Consider the following 20633-nt stretch of genomic DNA (forward strand, 5'->3'; position numbering starts at 1 on the left):
TTTGTAAGAAGGAAAATAGAGGGTGTAAGTGTTATAATATTGTTAATTTTATAATGGGTACTATAAAAAGTGACTGAAGTTGCTAGGTTACGAAACCATCTGGAGTGATAAGGGTTGATATAAAGTAGTCGAAACGGGTCGTCTTCTGTTTGATATTAAAAAAAGACACTTGAATGTTAACAACAGGAAATGGAAAAGAACATTTTAATTTCTCTTTTGCGAATAAGCAATGAGAGGTATAATTTGCGGTCCCGCTTACGTTCGATGGACCCGTATTAACCCTTTAAACTCGAGAGACGACTCTCAGACACTCGATTCAGCGAAGCGTGACTATACAATCGAAACTTCAACGTTAAATTTCGAATAATGCGTCAACATACAAAACACGCGAATAAAATACTTCTATCCTTTCCTTCGCATTATGAGGATATTTTTTGTTTGTTTCTATTATTTAAAGTCGCATCGACCACTTATATAGGTTACTAGCGACTCGTAAGATAAATTTACAGTTTGTTATATAACTTCGTTTCTTTTTGATACTGTAGTAGGTTTAGACTCGATTCTTTGTCTTTTAGGTTGTCTTTCAGAGTTGGTCTTATATTGTTGGTAGTGTATTTTTTGCAGTGGATGATGACGTAATCCACTGTCAGTTGTGTCCTATTATAATTCTTGAAATTGCAACTTGGTCATTATGGGGATATTGTATTTCTAATGAATACTTCGCGTTTCGATCGCAACGTGATACAGAGAAACTCAATTCATACAAAATGTTTATCTTCGAGATAAAAATCATTTTGTAGACTACTCAGCAACGCGTTGATCTTCAACGTTCGTTATCGTAGTCGAATTTGGTTCGCTTCCGATATGCACTTTCGAAGCACGCGTCTCGCAGCGATATTTTCCCATAGTCTCGGCTTTTTTCCAGAGGCGTTCGCGAACGAATAATTCTCGGCGCGTGTTGCAGCGCGATTTAAACGTGACGCTCTCCCCTTCAGCCGCGCGTACGGTCAACAATGAAATCTATTCTGATGAACGATGAAAATTATTTCCGCCTCGCGCCGCGCGTCGCCTATTTGCGAAGCAACGCGACGCGTCGCGCGCCCTCGACACGGGCATCGATCTTTGCAGCTCGCTTTCTTTATTTAATAAAATACCGGCGCGACTAACCGGCGCCGTTTTGGTAAATATTTCGATTGGTTCGACGTTGACGTTTGCCGTCGATATGAAACGCGTCTTGATTGATAACACTGTGCAACGGAATTCTTGATTTGCAGTAGCAACTAGGTGATGTTTGTAGAGCACCTTGCTCTTGACGTGATTTTCTTCAACTGTTTGGAAGATGAACCGTTCTCATGGTTTCTATGGGAGGTTTACTCTTCGAAAATGTCTGCAGAATCTAATACTGCATAGGAAATTTGCGCTGGCCGACGTACTTTTCGTAGAAATGTAACAGAAGTGAGTACAAAGTGCGTATCTACAAAGTATCTACTGCTTTTTAAACTTTGATTGTTATTTACAAGTATTTTACGATGCGGAATGTTCAAAATTTTTGTAGCTACATATTCGGCGACTCTTCTATATGTTTTATGGTGAATTTGAACTGCCTGTCTTTTATAGTTTTCACGTGACATTTGTTTCTTCCAAGAATTCGACCGTTCGAAAACCTAGAGCGACACAGCAATTTGGCTATTACAAAACATTAGGAATAAACAAATGAACAAAAACCAATCTCATTCGTCCAGGAATCCCATAAATTCCTAACACTTTCAAATATTGAGATGTCAATCTACCATCAGAGAAATCGTGAAGCAAACTTGCAACAGATCTTAACATCAGCGACCGACGAACAAGAAACAACAGTCTCTCGACGAACAGCTCCGGCGTTCCTCGATGTTCGATGTTCACGATGTTTTCAGAGATTCTTCCGAGTGTGCGTATTTAAGAGGACCCGGTGAAATTTTCCCGCGAAATGGCTCGAACGCGGAAACACGGAAACCTCGTCGGGGGAGTCGACAAAGAAAATGCCGTTCTTCCAGCCTCGCGGCCTGCTGAACAAGGTGTCACGTTGCTTTTGATGTCCCAGCCGAGCCGTTCCAACTTCGAAAACGCTTGCCGGTTTCCGGCGCAGCAATTAAGGCGAAAGTTCACCGCTATAAACGCCGTTTAATCTTACGCCAGACGGCGCGAGGCACGTTTGTAACCGGCACCGGATTCACCGCGCGAACTTTCGGCCCGCTGACAATACGCAGTTAACGCTGGAACTACCGTGTGTTTGATACGATTAACATGTAATCCCCGTAAAAATTGTAACAATAGATTATTTTCAGTTTATTCGAACGTTCATTATAGTAGTCGAGTGAAACTGTTGGTTTTCGAGATAATTTTGAGTATTCAATGCCTTTAAGATATCAATAATTACCAATAATTGTAATGTTAAACAAACCTGTTCTGCGCTGGTCGATTGCGCAGCTGATTCGTAATGGAAACGGTGACCGTTTCTTTAATAATCGGCGTCTTTACCGAACCATCTTGTTCCCACGGCATTGACCCTCCGAATACCGTATTAATGGCGGCTTCAAGCTCCGATGGCCGCGACGCAGAAAGCTACGACTGAATAATTCAATTATTCGAGTAACGAGGGTTGAAATATGGTTCATTGTTTTGTAATGTTCGATATCTTGATGCATAGTTTTCCATGGAAAGACTCTCAAGAACTCGACAGAGTTTTGTCTAGAAAGAATTAAAAGAATAAACGTTCTTCGTGCCAGTTCACGTGCTAAACAATGCTCGCGGTTACTTTATCGGTAATAATTCACTAGGAAACGAAACAGTTTTAATTTATTCTATATTTACAATTACGATTGATGATAGAGAAGTAATATGTAATTTATATTTCAAAATAATAGATGACAGATATCTCAAGTTCAGTTGAAAATTCACGAGTCTGACATTGTAGGTCAAGAGGTTAAGTGTACTCGTTATTTCGATCATTTTCATTAACTTTCAAGTATGAAGCTATGTTGCCACAGTACAGAACATTCCAGAAAAATAGGATAGAATCTTGTACGGATCTAGATCTAAGTTTTTGTTTTATCGAGTCTGTTCAACGAGCACTGATGACGTCGCGAGGAAACAGTGCGAGCAGACTGTGTCGTTAATTAAATCGTGCCGTGTGTAATACCGGGTCTAATGAAATATCCAGTGAGTTATAAAGGTCTGCGACTGATTCCTCGAACGATACCCGTTTCATTTTGTTTCGCTACGTATCGGGTAGAGTATCGCGGCGGTAATCCTTCCACATTGCAAAATGTCTATCCCCTCGAATAAGATATCGACTGGCATCGTATTAAGAATGAATCGGGATGGAACTCGAAGCTAATGTCTGCTCCGGAGCCGCATCAGTTCTAACATGCCGCGATCACAATCTTGGCTTTCCTTCTGAAACGTAAGCAGTTTAGCCTGGGATTATCTTTCGTGCAAACTGTTAAGACCTTTAACCGTTTACGGACGCGCGTTCTTGATCATTCGAACGGTGTATTTTCTTCCTGGCCCGAACGATCGGAGGATCGTGACATTGGGGATGATTTATACGTTGAACCTATCTTGCACTGTCTTCTAATAGAAGTAATTGTAGATTCAGTTCGATAACATTTGTTAGTCGTTCCTCTAAGAAACGTATCTTCGATTGTAAAACGAGAAATCCGGAACAGCCGATTTCGACTGTTCACGATCGGAAGATCGCGAAATTGGGGATGATTTATACATTGAACATATCTTGTACCATCTAATAGAAGTAATTGTAGATTGAGTTCGATAAAATTTGTTAGTCGTTCCTCTAAGAAACGTATCTTCGATTGCAAAACGAGAAATCCGGAACAGCCGATTTCGACCTCTCCGGCGGCTGTATCGTTGAATCGTACTCGAAAATGTTCTATTCATCGGGCGACGCGAAAGCACTCAGCGAACGTAACATTCTTACGAATCGAACGTTCAAAAATGCATTTCGGTGAACGTAATTCGGCGGAACACGTGCTCCATCTTCTGAAAAATACATCGATAAATCTTCCGGGCGGCCGGGGAACGTAGGTAATCCGGCGCCGCGGTGAAAACAGCCCGTTCAGCGGATTTCGAAGTTAATCTGCGCCGTGATACGGCTGCCAGCGAATGCAACGGGTGTGTCTATGCTACAAATTGACCGATCGAGAGTGTCAGAATGATGGATCCGATTAGCCACGGATCGTCTCGTGTTTCGCGGCCCCTTAACTCGCCGGAGTTGTAGCCAATGGCGGCGGCGGCGGCGCGTTAACTCGGCCGGACTTGAGCTGATTTTCGCGTCCTTCGGCTGTGAAAGGGGTGAAAGCGACGCGGCGGTCACCCCGGGGATATATTCGAGTGCCGCGAAAGTTGACAGTTGACGGCTATATTTCATGGGCGCCGCGCGAACGGGGAAGGCGAAGGTGTCGCCATTTGTTTGACTGCTCTTGTTACGTTTCCCTTTGTTCGCCCTCGCCCTTCTTCACGCTTTAACAACTTCCTGTGCCGCCGTGGGCCGACGTAAAGGTCCGTGCACAAGTTGCGACGTGCGGCGAGATGAGGCGTCCCTGCGAGCGATGGGTTCGAACGGTTTTCGACGGTTCAGAGCGACGTGTCGTGGGAATTTAATATTAGAACTACTAGATGAATCAGAATGACCCATTCTCTTGTCTTCTTTTATGATTATTGAAAAGACAGATGCTTGTCTGAGAAATTATTAAGGAAACTGATTTAATAGCTAAATTGGTATGTAAGTCAATTGAATTCTTGAGAACACAGTGGTATTCACAAGGAAATTTTAAAGTCAGTAAAGTCAGTACTGGGTAGTTCTAGTGTTAACTCCTTGCTTTGTGAATTATTTTAGAACTACTTCGTTATTAAGAATTTATTGGGAAAAGAGAAAAATCTTGGGAATATCTGTCTGTGTTTGCTCTGAAGTACAAGTGATGACAGAAGAATATTTCTATATATTTATATTAATATTTCTATACTTCTATATATTATTGCTGGAAGTACTCTCGGCAGTTTGCATAAAAATTGATCGAACTACCTATTCGTTACACCGTGTTCAGTAAGAAAGGACACGTGTCCCCCAACGGTCCGCCATTTCAATCGACGATGGAAGGGTTAAAATGAACAGTCGTATCTGTTAAAGCTCCGCAATAAGCTGAAACTACCAGAAAATAAAAGCAACAAAGCCTATCCCGTATCGTATCGAAATTCGTGGCCAACATCCGGCCGCCGCGTCGGCGGAACAATAGCCGAGTCCGATTCCTCATCCCCTAAATATAGGGTAGCGAATTCAGCGCGAAAGGAGGCAGCCCGAATAAATTCGGAGCGAACAAGGGAGACGATAGCGATGCCTTCTTTTCTAAAAACAACACGATGGCGACAGATAACAGTTGAAACGAGGGAGCCGTGAAATCGATCCATCGCGGTTCTAGTGTTACAGTTCTCCCGTCTAATTGCAGCGACCTAACCGAGACCTAACCCCTGCGAACGATCGCGCGACAAAAATCCACGTCTCGGCGAAGACGCGAATCCCGGAAATCGAGGTGATTAATTGGACATCGCTCGGAAGTTCGATGGTAATTTTATCGCGCCTTATCAGCGGGTACGTCGGCTAACAAGGGAAAATCCGGGGGCGGACTCGCGGGAGCGTGTAACTCGCGAACTCGCCGAGGTATCCGGCGAAGTGGAATTTCGTGTACCGTGAACAAACATTATTATCCCGGCTACCGATCCCGTACAAGTGAGAATGAAGATTTGCCGAGCGCTTAAGATAGCGGCTTCGATTGTCGCAGCGTCGCCCGTAAGTTTCGAGTTTTCAAGGTGTCGAGGGAACGCCGGCGGATCGTTGCGCGGGGAGAACTTCGCTTGATTGGATTCACTTTGCTTTATTCTGTAAAACTTGTTACACGAGCGGACAGGGGATCACTCGGGTATCGCCGGTTTCGAAACGATCGAAGGGCCCTTGTCTTTTTTATCGGGACCTGATCGGTGGTAACTCGAAGAAGATAAAGAATTGCCTCGAGTATCCCGTAAAATGTTGAAACAGAATGTAAGACATTAAGTAACTGTGAAGTTACGTTGACACCAAGATTGACTCGAGAGGTTGCAGGGAAATTTTAAAGATTACTCTTGCAGTTTTTCTTGGTATTTAACACTAGAACTACGGATTAACTAAAAACGACAAGCAATGGGTCCCTGGGCTTTGCTGCTAGGATAGGCTCGCGAAAGGGTTTTTTATATCTAAATGCCTACATAATATTTATGTTGAATTCTGTTTAAAATCTTCGCCACGAGTCTGACACGGTATTGGCAAGGGGTTAAGTGCTCGGTAGTTTCAGTGTTAAAGAGATGTTGCATAGAGCTAGAGGAAGAGGGGAAGGTTTGTAATGCGTGAAACGAATGAAAACGAAAGAATTAGAAAGGGGATGCGCAAAGACACGCAACGCGACAAAGGGAACGTCGGATTGGCGCCGCGAGGACACGAAAAGCTGCCTGCGGTCGCCGAGGAGAAGGCCAGGAGCATTCCCGAGTGATTCGAGGAAAATCCATTGACCTTTCCACGAGATCCCGGGAAGAAATCTTTGATCCGCTTGTCCGCGAACCCTGGCGAGGCTCGCCGTACCTAACTTTAAGTCCCGCCTCAAAGCGGTCATTAGGACGGAGGGTGATCACTTCGAGGAGTTTCCACTACGGTGTCTCGACGATTGTTCTTCGTGCCGCGCCACTTGTTTCCCGTTCTTCCCCTTCATTAAAAACTTATAAATAAACCGCCGAACTTCGCGCAGTCGCAGACATTCGCGTTAGCTATCCGATTAACACTAGAACTACCGTAATACCGTTCATTCTATTATTCCTAAAAGAATTGTTGCTCGTTTATTTAGATTGTGGAAACTGGAGATTTGATAGTAAGTAATTGGGGTACACGTCAGTGTGATCGCATCAATAAAAATCGGCGTAAATATTTACAAAATAATATTTCTGAAATCCAATATGCGTCAATTTCACGCGTTCCGTGAACCTAGTGTAAAAAAACGAACGAAAGAACGACGTCGAATCTCTTTTAGCGTGTTTATCGAGGTTTTTCAGATGTTCGTATTCTACAGGATGACGAGCTGTACGTCCACTGTGGTATTCGATGATTGATTTCATTGGGCAACGTCTATTTTCGGTTAAATTGAATTTCGTTCGCGCTAATTCCGCGCTGAACAGTTGCAGCTCCGCAGGGCAACGGTCATCGGGCGATGTTGATATTATAATGATTCCCGAAATGATCGTGTACAGCACGTATCCGTCATTAGACCGACCCTCAAACACCGTCGGCGAACAGTAGATGTCAATCGGCACCGTTGGAGGACTGCGTCGGGCAAATGGCGGATGAGCCTAATGAACGCGCGATCGATTTCGACGCGGAACTGCCACGGCGAATCGATATTCCAACGAGAAATTAATCAAATTGAAGCCGCGTGTTTGCCGATTTTATTAACGCGAATAAATTGCTGGTGTTTGCCGGAAATCGCGGCCGATGTTTATATCGGCAAACATTTCCGCCCGGGGATGATTACACGGGCAGCCGATTTTTGCGCGGCTGGAAATTACGATCGAATTATTGCTAATCATTCCATTTGCACTTGATTACAGGCTTACCATCAAGGCTGGATGTCCGATGAACCTTGAAAACTTCCCGATGGACACGCAGAGGTGCCCGTTACAATTCGGCAGCTGTAAGTTTATCTTGAAAAATCATTGCATCGTTTGAAATCCAATTTCTAGAAGAATTTTCATTTTATATATATAGTTCATTTGAAGTTTAAATATATTTCAAAGAATCTTCGTTATCCCCTTGGCCTATGATTTCTTTCTCAACTCCGATCGATATAGCTACGTTATCATTAATGATTTATTGGAAAAAGAGAGAAATTCTAAGCATATGTTACGCCTACATTTCCTTTTAAGTATAATAGTTGATTACAGAGGAATAATATTTACTTTGAATTCGAATTAACTAAGTAATTAGTTAATTGGAATTCAACGCCGAACAATTCATAATTATTCCTACTTTTCTTTGCTACGAAAGACAAACTCTATGGGAAAACGCTTAAGATTTTCGTGGCGCTTAACGTGTTAAAAAATGTTGAGTATCTCTAACGAAAAACTTCTGGAGTGCAAAGAGTTGAAATAGATCATTATCGTAACACTCATTGGCGAACGAACGCGGCGTGTTTCACGGCTCCTCAGCGACAGCCGAGCAAGAAATATTCTCTTGATTGCAGTCGGTTACACGAAGCGGGACGTGATCTACAAATGGAACAGCGCGCGACAAGTAGCAATCGCGGAGGACATGAAATTATCCCAATTCGATTTAGTTGCCAATCCGACTGCGAATTATTCTGCATCGCCGACCCTTCCTCAAGGTAAGTTCGGTGACTCGACTTCCCCGGATCGACAAGTTCGCGACTTGCCGGCGGGGTGTCCACGCGACCGAGTTTCCGCCAATCCGCGCGTTTGTCATCCTTATTTCACGCTTCCCGCGCCGCCGAGCGTGTACACAGGTTAAATAAATCGCGGAAAATTTCGAGCCAGCGGGACGCAGTCGATCGGGGGAACATGAATATTTCACTTCGCGTTCCGGGAACGTGGATACATATTCATCGGTCGCGCGTCTCGCGGAAGCAAGATTAATGTCCGTTCTTCAAATGCGCCGGAGCCGAATGACGTTTACGATCGCATTGTAATCGCGACGACGCCCGCCGTTGCATGCCGATTATGTTTTCCTTTGATCGCGGCGAATCGCTGCTCGGAATCCGATACGTTCGTAACGATGTTCGTTTTTAGTCTGAAATTTTGGTTGGTTACATTGCGTACTGGTAATGAGAAATCTCGTTTTTATATAGACTCTTGGCTATATAACTTTGCTAATTACCACAGCATTTAAGGAAATATTTGATTAGAACTAAGCGTCAATTTAAAATATATTACATAACAATATGATACTTAAGCTTTTTTTTATAGATAGTGATATAAGTGGATCTCACTGAATGGCACAATTTAATTTTCTGATAATTAGTCGGTACGCAATGTCAACCCTTTGCACTCGAGACTCTCAGTCACCGACAAGATCTAGCAAAGCTATGAAGTTGAATAATTAATATTTCAAATTAAACCTTGCATTGCTACGTGGAATATTTACTTAATTTATCTACGAATTATCGTTAAGTTTCAAACAATACCGCCTGTATCTCGTCAGAAAGTGTTGAACACATCCATTGAAAAACTCTCGAGTGCAAAGGGTTAATTGTCCATGCGATCACAGGCGAATCTGATTCATCCGCGATGTCCGTTTTACGGTGTTCCAAACGAAGCTTCGGTTAATTAATCGCCACCGCTACGATTACGACCGAGTTGAATTTATACGGGCACGTCTGATGGAAAGTAATTAAGTACGCCACCTTCGAGGGAAAAACCAATGAAAATGGAGACAGGCGAATGGTAGTGGACGCCATCCGGAGGACAAATTGAAGACGCGCTACGTGAGGGAACTTCTGATACTTCGCGCGAGCGTAAAAAGAGTATACAATTGTTATTCCACGAACGTCCCTTACACTCATAATAGTAATTACCTTATGGTAAAGATTCCGCGTTCGATGGAACCAGAATTTCACTGGAATATACATACAAAGCTTCAATATCAAACAAAATATATACGAAAACACGAAAAATGTCAGAAACTCTCAAGCAAAAACTCAGTAAAATATTCAAAATGAACTCTTGGCCACGTCGAGGACGTTCCAAGCGCGAACCAGTCGAATCGAAGATGAAATTAAAACATCGCGACGCGGCGAGAGGTGCCAAGAACGGCGAGTGCGACGCGAAAAATCGTTTGAGACAAAGGGCGAGGATAAGGGCTGGTTCGGATGAGGGAAACGGGGCGCGCGAGGAGGGAGAGATTATCCTATAACGATCGCAAAGAGAGTCGGCCCGAAAGTTTCGGAGATTCCACGGGCAGGAATATCGGCGCGAGGATTGACGCAGGCCGTGAAGGCAGCCGGGAACGGGGCTGAAGGGGCCCGGAAGTGGCGCGGAGGATTGAAGCCGCGAGGAAACGAGAGCCACGAAGAAACGAGGCGGGTTTCCTGCGCTGAATGCTGCCAGCGAGCGAAACGGACGACTAATTGCAGCATCCTTCGCCGGAGAACCTGTTCCACTTGCATCCCCATTGTAGACCCGCCCTATCCGTCGATGCCGGAGAAAACGTTCGGTCGCAGTGACTTCGACTTTTTAATTGGATTAGCATCGATTAACACTCCGGCAAACAAGTGTCGCGTCGACCAATTCCGATCGCACCCGCGGAGAGGAGAAAAAGTCTTCTTGCTCGCCGCGATGAGGGCTGTATCTTTTTACGGGATGTAAGTACACGGGGGTGCACTTCATCGCGTTCCTTGGAGAGGAAGAAGTATCAAGGATTGCGAGAGCTTTTGATTTGTCGGGATTTGTGAACGTCTTTTTGATTGGATCAGTTGTTGAATGTTCTTGACGGTGTTAATGTTGTTTATTGAAGGTGTTCGAGGAAGGTGGACTGTAAGAAGCAGGTGCTGGGTAAATTTGAGATTTCCTCTGATTTTAGCCGACTACTCGATGCTGCTGGTGTATTTTCACCTGCAAAGGCACATGGGTAATTTCCTTATACAAGTGTACGGGCCGTGCGTTTTGCTGGTGGTCCTCTCGTGGGTGTCGTTTTGGCTGAACCGGGAAGCCACCGCCGATCGCGTGTCGCTCGGTAAGTCGAAAATCGGCGAGGTGTAATTAATGGATTTCAATAAGAATTGTGTGTTCACGTTATTTGCACGTGGGAAACAGTTTCCGATCTATTGTTGAACGTTCCGTCGATACTAGCTATCGTATTTTGAGATACGACATGTCGACGATATGCCGCCGTTCCGAGGAACCGCATAAAATAGAGCTGTCCGCGTTTTGTTTAAGGAATAACGACCGTGTTGACGATGACATTTTTGGGATTGGAGGCACGAACCGATCTGCCGAAAGTTCCTTACCCCACTGCCCTAGATTTCTTCGTTTTCCTTTCGTTCGCTTTCATATTCGCCACTATTATACAATTCGCGGTGGTCCATTACTTTACGAAGTACGGCTCCGGAGAGTGTTATTTCAGCTCCGATCTAATCGAAAGCGAGAGTTCCAGCGAGGAGGAGGAGGAGGAGGAGGAAGAGGAAGATGCGCAACCACTTGGGAAGGAACAGGTAACTTTTATTCTCGATTTAATATCGATCAGACTACGGCGGTCTGCTCGGCGAACACTTTAAACCCCTCGCGCTGGAAATTGATTAAAAAATTTCCTAAACTCTCGCCAGAAGAATTTTCTTTTTACCGATTTCACGCGGACGTGTAAGCTGATTTCGTTTGTTAACCCCTTGCCCTATAATGTCGAGTCGGATTCGCGATGAATATATTTCGACGAAACTAAATTCATTTGTTTTTCAGACTAATGAAACGTTATTTCGCTGTTATCGATCTTTAGCCTTTAGAATGCACGTAGAATAAACAACGAATTTTCTTTTACTATTATTAATGATAATGTAGATTTATTAAGTAGAGTCGCGAAAGAAATCATAGGAGAGTTTAATAATTTTGTTTAAAGTGATATATTTCGAAACAATTTAATACGTGTAATGCAAGATCGTCGATGCGTAGAAGCAATTTCTGGACCGAAAACATGGCGCGCGTGGTACGTCTTTCCAGCGCAAGTCGATCGCGTGACATTTATCGACGTAACTCGTACATCTATTTAGCATCCTGTTAAATGTAAAAACGTGCATATCGTAAAATGCCGTATGGCCGCAGCGACGGTTTCGATTCTTCGAAATTCTAATGGAAATCAAGCTCGCCGATAAGACTGTGGAACGATGCCAAGATAGGGGGCGGGGGTGGTCTTGCGTAAATCCTTAAGAAGCACGTCTTCAACGATTCGAGTAGAGCTTCCCGAGTGCGACTTTGAAATATAGGGTGAGCCACTGAAATTACAAAATTAGGACGGCTTTGCTTCCCTACCCCATTTCTTCGGGACGATATCTGCTCGATGATCGCGGCCGTATTGAATGTTCTCCGAAAATTCTCGACCTTGCGTTCTCTGGTACAAATCGAAGATATTCCACGGAATTTCATTAACATTAGAACTACCGTACCAGTCAAAATGACTGGTTTCGATTCTTTTGTCTAGCAATTATTGATATCGAAGCACTGAATATTCGAAACGATTTTGAAAATAAATAGCTTCACTTCGATTCTTTGAAATTAACTCGAAAGGAAATCGCAAGTATCGAGAAACAAACCTATTTCATTCCAATATTTCACGTGTCGAGGCATTATACAAAGTTCAACTTCAACCCTTTGCGTGCAAAGATCTTTTGAAATATGCGAAATATTCAGCAAACGAAGCTAAATTATACATCAATCACTTAAATGATAGGAAAAACAGAAACTACGTGCTGATCTCTTGTTTAAGCAATTAAATTATTTGTCTGCGACTTAATCTTCGAAACATGAAAACTTCATCTCGAAATGTCGACATTCGTCCGCAAAGGGTTAAATATCTTTTATACTTCTACTACGTCAAATCAAGTAATGACTGAGAGTCACCTCCCGAGTGAGGTAAATCTGTAAATCCTCGCGAGTCTCGCCGTTACAGATCATGGGATGAAATGACCTAATATAACAAAGAATAACAGAAACAACAGAAACGTCAGAGAAAGCGCGATGTTTCAGTTGCAGGCGTCGCAGGTCCACGCGAAAGGTTCGAGCAACTCGGCGGGCAGAGTGCATTCGAATCGAAACTTCACGATGAACGAGGACGGTATGATCGAGGTGATACCTCTGTCGGCGATCCCGCATCCGAACAGGGACGCGGGGGTCGGCAATTGGCAGATGTCCTGCGTGGCGTGCAGCCCGCCGCCGAGGCCGCCGCCACCCGCCCGGAAGACTTCCGGCAGAAGACGACGCAGGAGGACGCCGAGGTACAACTCGGTCTCGAAGATCGACCGCGCGAGCCGCGTCGTCTTCCCCCTGTTCTTCTTGGCGATCAACGTCTTCTACTGGTGCGCCTATCTGTCGCGGAGCGAACGCATAAACTATTACAACGCGAACTCGAACGGCTCGTGAGACTAGCAGTGATCGAACGGGAACGGCAAGCGTTCGGTTTCCGCCGGGAGGGGAACGTCCGTCGTCGGGGTCGACCAATCTACAGTACTTTAAGCGAGCATGTATATACGTAATCCGAATTATTCCATCAGCACGCCGGGAGAACGACGAACGCGGGGGATGATATCTTATGCGAGGACGAGCGTGGAAGGTAACGATGCAACGAGGCAAATCCAGAAGCTTCTTCCGCCGATCCAGTTAAGAAAACTTCTTGGAATTTAACCCCTTGGCGTACTGTTTAGGTACCTGCGTTCTATTCGGTATTCGATGATAATTTATGGAAAATGTTTATTACGGAAGCTTCCATTGAGAAGAGGTTGTTTAATTAACACTGGAACTACCGTACCAGAGAATGACTGGTTTCGATTCTTTCGTTTAGCAATTATTGGTATCTTCGAAGCATTGAAATGATTTTGAAAATAGTTTCATTTGAGTATAATGAATGTCTGGAGAAATTGAAAATAATCTATTACAATTTTTATGGGAATTGCATATTAATCCTATTAAATGCTCGATAGTTCTAGTGCTGAACTCGAGTACTTTACTATCGACAGTTTCGAACGCAAAATTGTCTGCTCGAAGTGGAAATTTCATTTGAAGATTGATGATGAAATAGTTGTTCGCTTCCGTGGGTAATAACATTAATCGTTAAATTGATTTCGAAATATTCGTCATTATCTCGTTCATCATTGTACGGCAAGGGGTTAAGCGATTTGAAGAATCGCTGAATCGTGAAACTTGACAGGGTCTAGCGACATTTAATAGTGAGAGCTAAGGATTGGTGTCCATCTGTGTCAGTCTGTGGAATGGATAGAGTATGGATGTAGTTCGAAGCGTGTCACGAGGACAATGAGGGCCGATTGATAATGATCAAGGGATTTTATGAGAAAGTTACATGTTGTCGAGCAAGTTGACTGTAGAATGTAGATTGTGGATGTTTCACGCTGGCCGAGGTGTCAGTTCCTTACTGCCATGGTCTTCTTTATTGTCCGCCGGAACCTAAACCTCGGTGAACCCCTATTTCCGGTTCTGTCTTGTTCATCTCGCTGTATCGTTGCCATCTAACGAGTTTATCCGATAAGGGCGCAAGAGGTGGAATTTTTACCCAGATCGTGGTACTGTAAACATTCTGAATACTTTTTCGGAAGATTACCTGCGTTCTATTCGGTATTCGATGATAATTTATGAAAAATTTTTACTAAGCTTCCATTGAAAAGAGGTTGTTTAACCAGTTAAGTGTGGAATCTAGTTTGAAAAATCTCTCATTGCGCGCAATAAAGTCAAATAATGAAGTGTGTACTCGTTAAATGCAGGCCAAATTAGTTCTAGTGTTAAGTGAAATTAAGATTGCAGGAGAATGATCTGAAATGAATTTTTCAGTGACTTCATTTGATTGAATAATTTCGAAATTACTGATCACGCTCTTACTAAACGAACTGTATTTGGAATTGTATAGTGTCAGTGTAAATGGGATAATTGTAATGATTGTCAAAGGAATTTTGCACTTTGAAATTTGTCGAGTAACATGTCGATGGAGAGTTTTATGGGAGAAATGTAACTGCGTTAAAACGGGCATTGTTAAGAAACATAACATTTATTGTTACAGTAATTTCTGTTAAACGAAATGATGTCCAAGCCTGTTCTATTTATTTCCACGCGAAATATTCGTGACTGTTTGAAAGTATTATATTAGGGTACACGAGCGTCGACTGCTGTTCTTAAGTTATTATTCTGTGATTAATATCATTAAGGTAGTTGATTCCATAGTTTCGGTTAATTAGGTCTTCCTGGCATTAGTATCATCCCTCGCTATGTAAATACAGTGTTCAAGTTAGTCGACTATTTTTCAAATGAATTCGATTTCAATGTTTTCTTGGAGCATTCTGTTGTAACGAGCTTTGAGTAAAAGATCAAACGGTTGCGTTCTGTCGAGCGTTGTTACGAGAGATTGGATATATTTCGAAAATTCAACGCTCCCCACGTGTGTGCTTGTGAAAGATGTTTAAAGTACAAATGATGTAATGTGTATGATAAAAATATTATTAGCCGTTTTAACACTAGTAGGACCAACGTTATCGTTTACATCATTTCGGGAAGTATTTAAATCGTTTTATCTTACGCGATTATGTATGAATAAATATTTATTTTCGGTTCAGTTCATGAAATTCTTTGAGAAGAAATAAATACGGCTAAGAAAGTCTACAATAATATCATACGTTCTCAAGAACGAAAATAATAAAGTTACAGATAGAACATTCCGAACCGATCGTCCTCCTAGAGTTAAATCCATGTTTAATTGAAACACGAATAAATGAAAGATATTCAATGACGAGAAAAGAATGTAATTATATTTCGATGAAAGTCATCAGCGAAAGGTGCGGAATATGTTTTAATCTATAGTGAAGTAATTAGCAAATTACCGATAGAAGGTAATGCGTATTAGGTGCGACAATAAAAATCAATTGCAAAAACAAAACTTTGTTATTTATTGTTGCACGTGAACATGTGTGTAACGTGCATTCAGAAAAAGATAATGAAATCCTCGTGTCATTTATACATTTAACGAAATTATTTTGTTTCCTTTCGTTTTTGCATTGCAAACAATATTGAATGGATCATATTTATCTTTATTGACCTAAACATTGATTTATATCGTGAATTACATCATGTTTATTAGTGTACAATGTCGTCAGAATACTATAACACTTATTCGCATAAGGTGTCCATATAATAAGTTTAGTTTTAACAACAGACAATCATGTACAGCTACTCTTTGGCAAATCTTTATAACTTTCACATAGTATTACAAAAATAGAAAAGCAGAAACGTAGAGTTAAAACATTTTTTTCGTGTATTTGTACTATATCACTACCTTTTTCTTCAAAAAAAAAAGGTAAACATTCATGTTTCTATATTTATTCATATGTCTATGTTAATTAATAGAGAAACATAATTTCATCCAGTATTAAGACAAAGAAACAATTTTTTTCTATGAATGTATACTATTAAATTTTGGTATTAAGCAACTTATATCGTCTATAATAAATACGTAACTATAGTAAATTATTAGATCAAACATATAATATTGCCAATTCAATAATAGAAACAATACAGACAAACAAAATTCTTGAATACATTACAACATCTTTGATAATTATTTACCAAATATATCGTTGAATAATACTATAACTTTCGAAATCGGCGCAATTATCAAGATGAATTGATCATTGTTAATACATCACTTAACTGATCCGCATAATAATCCGGAACAATTATATCTTTAGCATTCGCAGCAGTTGCATTAATAGCGTCTACATCGCTTTGCGTTGTAATTCCCGTTAATACAAGTAAAGTTTTAAATCCGCAACGTTTTCCAAGAAGGATATCAGTGTCACGACTGAAATAACATAATTATTAAATATTGAATAAATAAATAAATAACATAGATTCGTATAATATGTAATATTTACTTGTCACCAATCATCAAAGTCCTTTGAGGATTCAAATTGTATTTCTTGACTATATATTCAATCAAGAAAGGTTCCGGTTTCCCAAGAAGAACTGCCTTTCTGTTAGATGCTGATTCTATTGTTTGTATGAAGCAGCCAGTTCCTGTATAATATAATACATACATATTAAAATTCATATAGTTAATTACAATATAATTTTCTAACTTCTCAAGGAATTGAATTTTTTCACCTGGAAATCTATTAGTATTTGGTGAAGGTCTCTCTGTATCACAATTTGTTCCTATAAAGTGAACATTTGGATCTGCCAAATAAGTAGCAGCTTTCATAAGCTTCGGAAAACTAAAATGTTTATCGAAGCCTACAATCACAGCTCCCACTTCTGGATCAGGTTTAAAGTTCTTTACCATCTCTACTTCATCACCATCCATGATATCAGGCTGTTACAACAAAATGTAAATATTGTTTTCTATTAATAATATATTAATAATTAATAATAAAAATCTTGTTTTGGAAACTTACTCCAATGCCACAATGTTTTATCCCCTCAGTTTCCAGCTCTTTGGTAATACCCACACTCCCAACCACATAAGCCTTTTTAGCAAATTTTTGTTCCTTAAGATAAACTGCAGCCAGAAAGGAGGTGCACACTATTTCTTCCTAAAATCATACACATTAAAGAAATACCTTAAATACTCAGTAATTGTTTAAATTTTGATATCAGAATATAAATTTTATTTACCATTGTGGCATCGTATTTAAGCTCTTTACATTTCTCTACAAACTCGGGTCTGGTTTTGGTGTTGTTGTTTGTTATGTAGAAGAACTTCTTACCTAACTGTTTAAATTTGTTTACAGTTTCAGGTGACCCTTCTATCACTTCGGTTTCTTTCCATAGTACGCCTAAGGTTTACTGAGATTAAAACACCATTTATAGCATTACATCCAGAATCATACAATTTTTTAATGTTCATTTTTTATTAACTACATTCTTGATGCAAGAACGATATAAAATAGAAAAAAATTGCATTTTATTCGAATCATAAACATTATATTTAAAACACTCACCATCACAGTCTGATAAAACTACGTCAAAAGATTCAAGGAATTGTTTAAATTCGTCTTTCGATAATGATGTTATCTTTTTCGTTGTCATTTTGTAATTGTCTGTGAATTAGTCTTCTTAAAACGAAGTCTGCTATCCAGGCACGATATCTTCTTTATCAGTAATCCACTGACACAACTCGAAAGATGATCTTCGACAGAGTGTGTTCCTGGCTGATAGCCACGCATTTGCAACGTGACCTTGCTCGTCTATTACATAATACGGGGGTATAAATTGTACACTTACTTCATTCACAACTACCAATAGGTACAATTGATGACAACGTAATGTGTTACTTAATATGATAGCAAGAACAACAATATTTTTTATTCTTTTCGATATCTATATTTCCGATTGTAACTATTTATTATATACTTTTAATACATATTTACAACAAAATAACCTATGAAACACATAGTTAAATAAAATATTTAGGAATGCAAATTTATGTTATGAAATGTATGAAACTTCATGAAATCATAACTTTTAAAGAAACAAAATAAGGTTAGATAAAACTTTAGATTCTATATAATCACAATTGAAATCAATGGTACATAAATAACTATAATTGTAATATACATTTCAATATACCTGTAACTATTATATATATATTACATTCAATGAATATATTTACTATCTAAAGACATTTTGTTTCAATTAGATTATACAGTTGCAAAATATTTTCATAGAAAATAATATTGTATTTTATGTATACTACATTGCACATTTATTCTTAAATTTTTGTAAGTAAGGTAAAAGATCTCCAATTTCATTAATATAATAATCAGGAATAAAGTCTTTCTCTTCTACACACTCCGATTGTTTCCACCTATTTACATCCTCAGAAGTGGTAATTCCTGTTAAGACTAGCAATGTTTTAAATCCACATCTAGTTCCTAGTAGTATATCTGTGTTATGCCGATCACCAATCATTAAGGTACGTTTAGGATTAACTTTAAATCTTTTTATTAATATATCTGCTATATAAGGCTCTGGTTTACCCATTACAGTAGCTTTCCTTTCTGAACAACTTTCTATGCACCGTACCAAACTTCCAGTACCTGATACAAAGATTTGAATTTTAATCCTTAAATACGTACGTTCATGTTATATTATAAAACATATTAAATTATAAATACCAGGTATGACAACATTGTTAGCAACAGGAAACCTTTCATCTGTATTTGTGCCAATAAAATATACATTGGGATCACTTAAATATGAAGCTGCTTTTACCATTTTGGGATAACTAAAGTGTTCATCGAAACCAACTATAACTGCACCCACTTCAGGATCCTTTACAAAAGTATTATAAGGTACATTTTTATTAACAGGATCTGGTCCTACACCAGTACTTGAAATTCCAACTTCATGCAATTCCTTTGCAATAGCTGTAGCACCAATTATTAGAAGGATATAATATATAACATAATATACAGTACTTAGTAATAATGTTAAAGTGATATAATAAAAATGTGACCCTTGCCTTCTGAACCTATAATATAAGTTTTTCTATTAAAACCCAGATCTTGTAAATAACAAGCAGATAAATTTGCAGTACATAAAATATCTTCTTTTGATGCTTTAAAATTTAGTATTTTACATTTCTCAACAAATTCTTCCCTAGTCTTTGTACTATTATTAGTAACATAAAAAACTCTTTTTCCAGCAGACATAAAAGAACTAATTACTTCTGCAGCACGTGGTAAAGGGGTCATATACATCCAAAGTACACCTAAAATAATATTAATATGATTATTTACATTATTATTTTTCATATACATTAATTAAATAAAATTGGTTACTTACCATCACAGTCAGTAAGCACAGTATCAAAAGAGTTAAAAAATTCAGTAACTTCATCATTATTTAGTGTTTTAAAATTTATTGCAGCCATGCTAAGAAACAATTTAACACCTCTGCTTAAAATTTATTATAACAAAACAAAAGTTAATTTACATATTTCTTACAAAAATTATTGTAGTCAATGCAATTAAAAGATGTAAATAAATGACAAGAATCTGTATGTATTAGTACAGTGGTAAATGAAATTTCAAATTTTACATGAACAAAATCCGGAAATGAACTAATTTCCGATTAAATCATCCCTAACAGGGGTGCCATTATTAATATTGAAAAAAATATACTGTTATATTATTTTATAATTATTACGTTCTTATATAAATTGTTCATTTAATTTGAAAAAATGAAATTAATACGTAATCATTAATGATACAGCATGGACCGACTATAGGTTATATTCACATGAATGGTTGTAAATGCAGTTTCACATTTATATTTTTCTTATAAATTACAATAACGTTAGTATAAATAGTCAATATCAACATATTATTTTATACACAAAACTCACATGTTTATTTAAGTTGAATTTGCTGTTTGCACTAGACTTGTAAATCTTTTTTTCTTACTTTGTCAGCACCGTTTACTTACGTAAATTTGAATTACAAAGTTTTAGGTTTTCAAGAAATATCCGTATTTCGCAATTTAATCGATTCCTCGAACGATACAAGCTTCGAAGATTAGTAAAATTTAAAGTTAAGTGAAACATGAAAAGTAAGAAAACATGTAAAATTTATGACATGACGTCTAAATAGTTGAACATACGATCATGAAAAAGTGATCATTCATAATTTGAATAATTATAAATCTGATCAACGTCATTACCAATTACGTAAACCGAAAACCAATTTCTTTATCTAATCAAAATGTAGATCATAAAATAACTTCACGAACCAAGAAAAAAAATAATTGAAATGAAAAATTTATATTTCATTGAATGTTTATGTATT

The 20633-nt window shown here is 39.4% G+C and overlaps 2 protein-coding genes and 1 long non-coding RNA gene across 14 annotated transcripts in view; 2 read left to right on the forward strand and 1 right to left on the reverse strand.

Moving 5' to 3' along the window:
• Positions 1-16077, forward strand: part of Grd (GABA-gated ion channel) — an 81587-nt gene extending 65510 nt beyond the window's left edge. For all 9 annotated transcript variants that reach the window (XM_031993248.2, XM_031993250.2, XM_076371724.1 and 6 more), the window contains 5 exons: positions 7684-7766; positions 8316-8456; positions 10667-10819; positions 11023-11297; positions 12820-16077. In XM_031993248.2, the coding sequence (XP_031849108.2) occupies positions 7684-7766; positions 8316-8456; positions 10667-10819; positions 11023-11297; positions 12820-13212 (1045 nt within the window). In that variant the 3' untranslated portion in view covers positions 13213-16077. The remainder of the gene's footprint in view (positions 1-7683; positions 7767-8315; positions 8457-10666; positions 10820-11022; positions 11298-12819) is intronic.
• On the forward strand, positions 1052-2441 carry LOC116434671 (uncharacterized). The gene is made up of 3 exons (XR_004236612.2): positions 1052-1180; positions 1275-1466; positions 1618-2441. It is a non-coding gene; the product is annotated as an uncharacterized LOC116434671 (long non-coding RNA).
• Positions 15858-20496, reverse strand: LOC116434662 (glycerol-3-phosphate phosphatase). 4 transcript variants are annotated; one of them, XR_012999593.1, is made up of 7 exons: positions 20195-20485; positions 19633-19721; positions 19310-19558; positions 18963-19214; positions 18415-18884; positions 17787-18032; positions 17460-17631 (listed from the first exon to the last, which is right to left on the reverse strand). XR_012999593.1 is itself a non-coding variant. In XM_031993223.2 (6 exons), exons 1-6 carry the CDS (start codon positions 17872-17874, stop codon positions 16462-16464), a joined length of 924 nt encoding a protein of 307 aa, XP_031849083.1. In that variant the 5' UTR covers positions 17875-18515; the 3' UTR covers positions 15858-16461. The 4 variants fall into 4 exon arrangements, 1 of the variants encoding a protein (XP_031849083.1); XM_031993223.2 differs by lacking the exons at positions 18963-19214; positions 19310-19558; positions 19633-19721; positions 20195-20485 and adding exons at positions 15858-16648; positions 16722-16863; positions 16951-17158; positions 17241-17378 and having other exon boundaries at positions 17461-17621; positions 17787-18515; XR_004236611.2 differs by having other exon boundaries at positions 17787-18884; positions 19633-19742; positions 20195-20496.
• Positions 20497-20633: the final 137 nt, after the last annotated feature.

Source organism: Nomia melanderi, chromosome 10 (assembly GCF_051020985.1).
Source record: "Nomia melanderi isolate GNS246 chromosome 10, iyNomMela1, whole genome shotgun sequence".
NCBI lineage: Eukaryota > Metazoa > Arthropoda > Insecta > Hymenoptera > Halictidae > Nomia > Nomia melanderi.

What these genes read in the sequence shown, in the direction of transcription:
- LOC116434662 (XM_031993223.2), bottom strand. Translation starts at nt 17,874, where the DNA reads ATGACAACGAAAAAGATAACATCATTATCGAAAGACGAATTTAAACAA. An exon ending in TAAAACATTGTGGCATTGGA is followed by an intron (nt 17,159 to 17,240) that starts GTAAGTTTCCAA and finishes TTGTTGTAACAG; the next exon opens with CCTGATATCATGGATGGTGA. An exon ending in AAATACTAATAGATTTCCAG is followed by an intron (nt 16,864 to 16,950) that starts GTGAAAAAATTC and finishes TATATTATACAG; the next exon opens with GAACTGGCTGCTTCATACAA.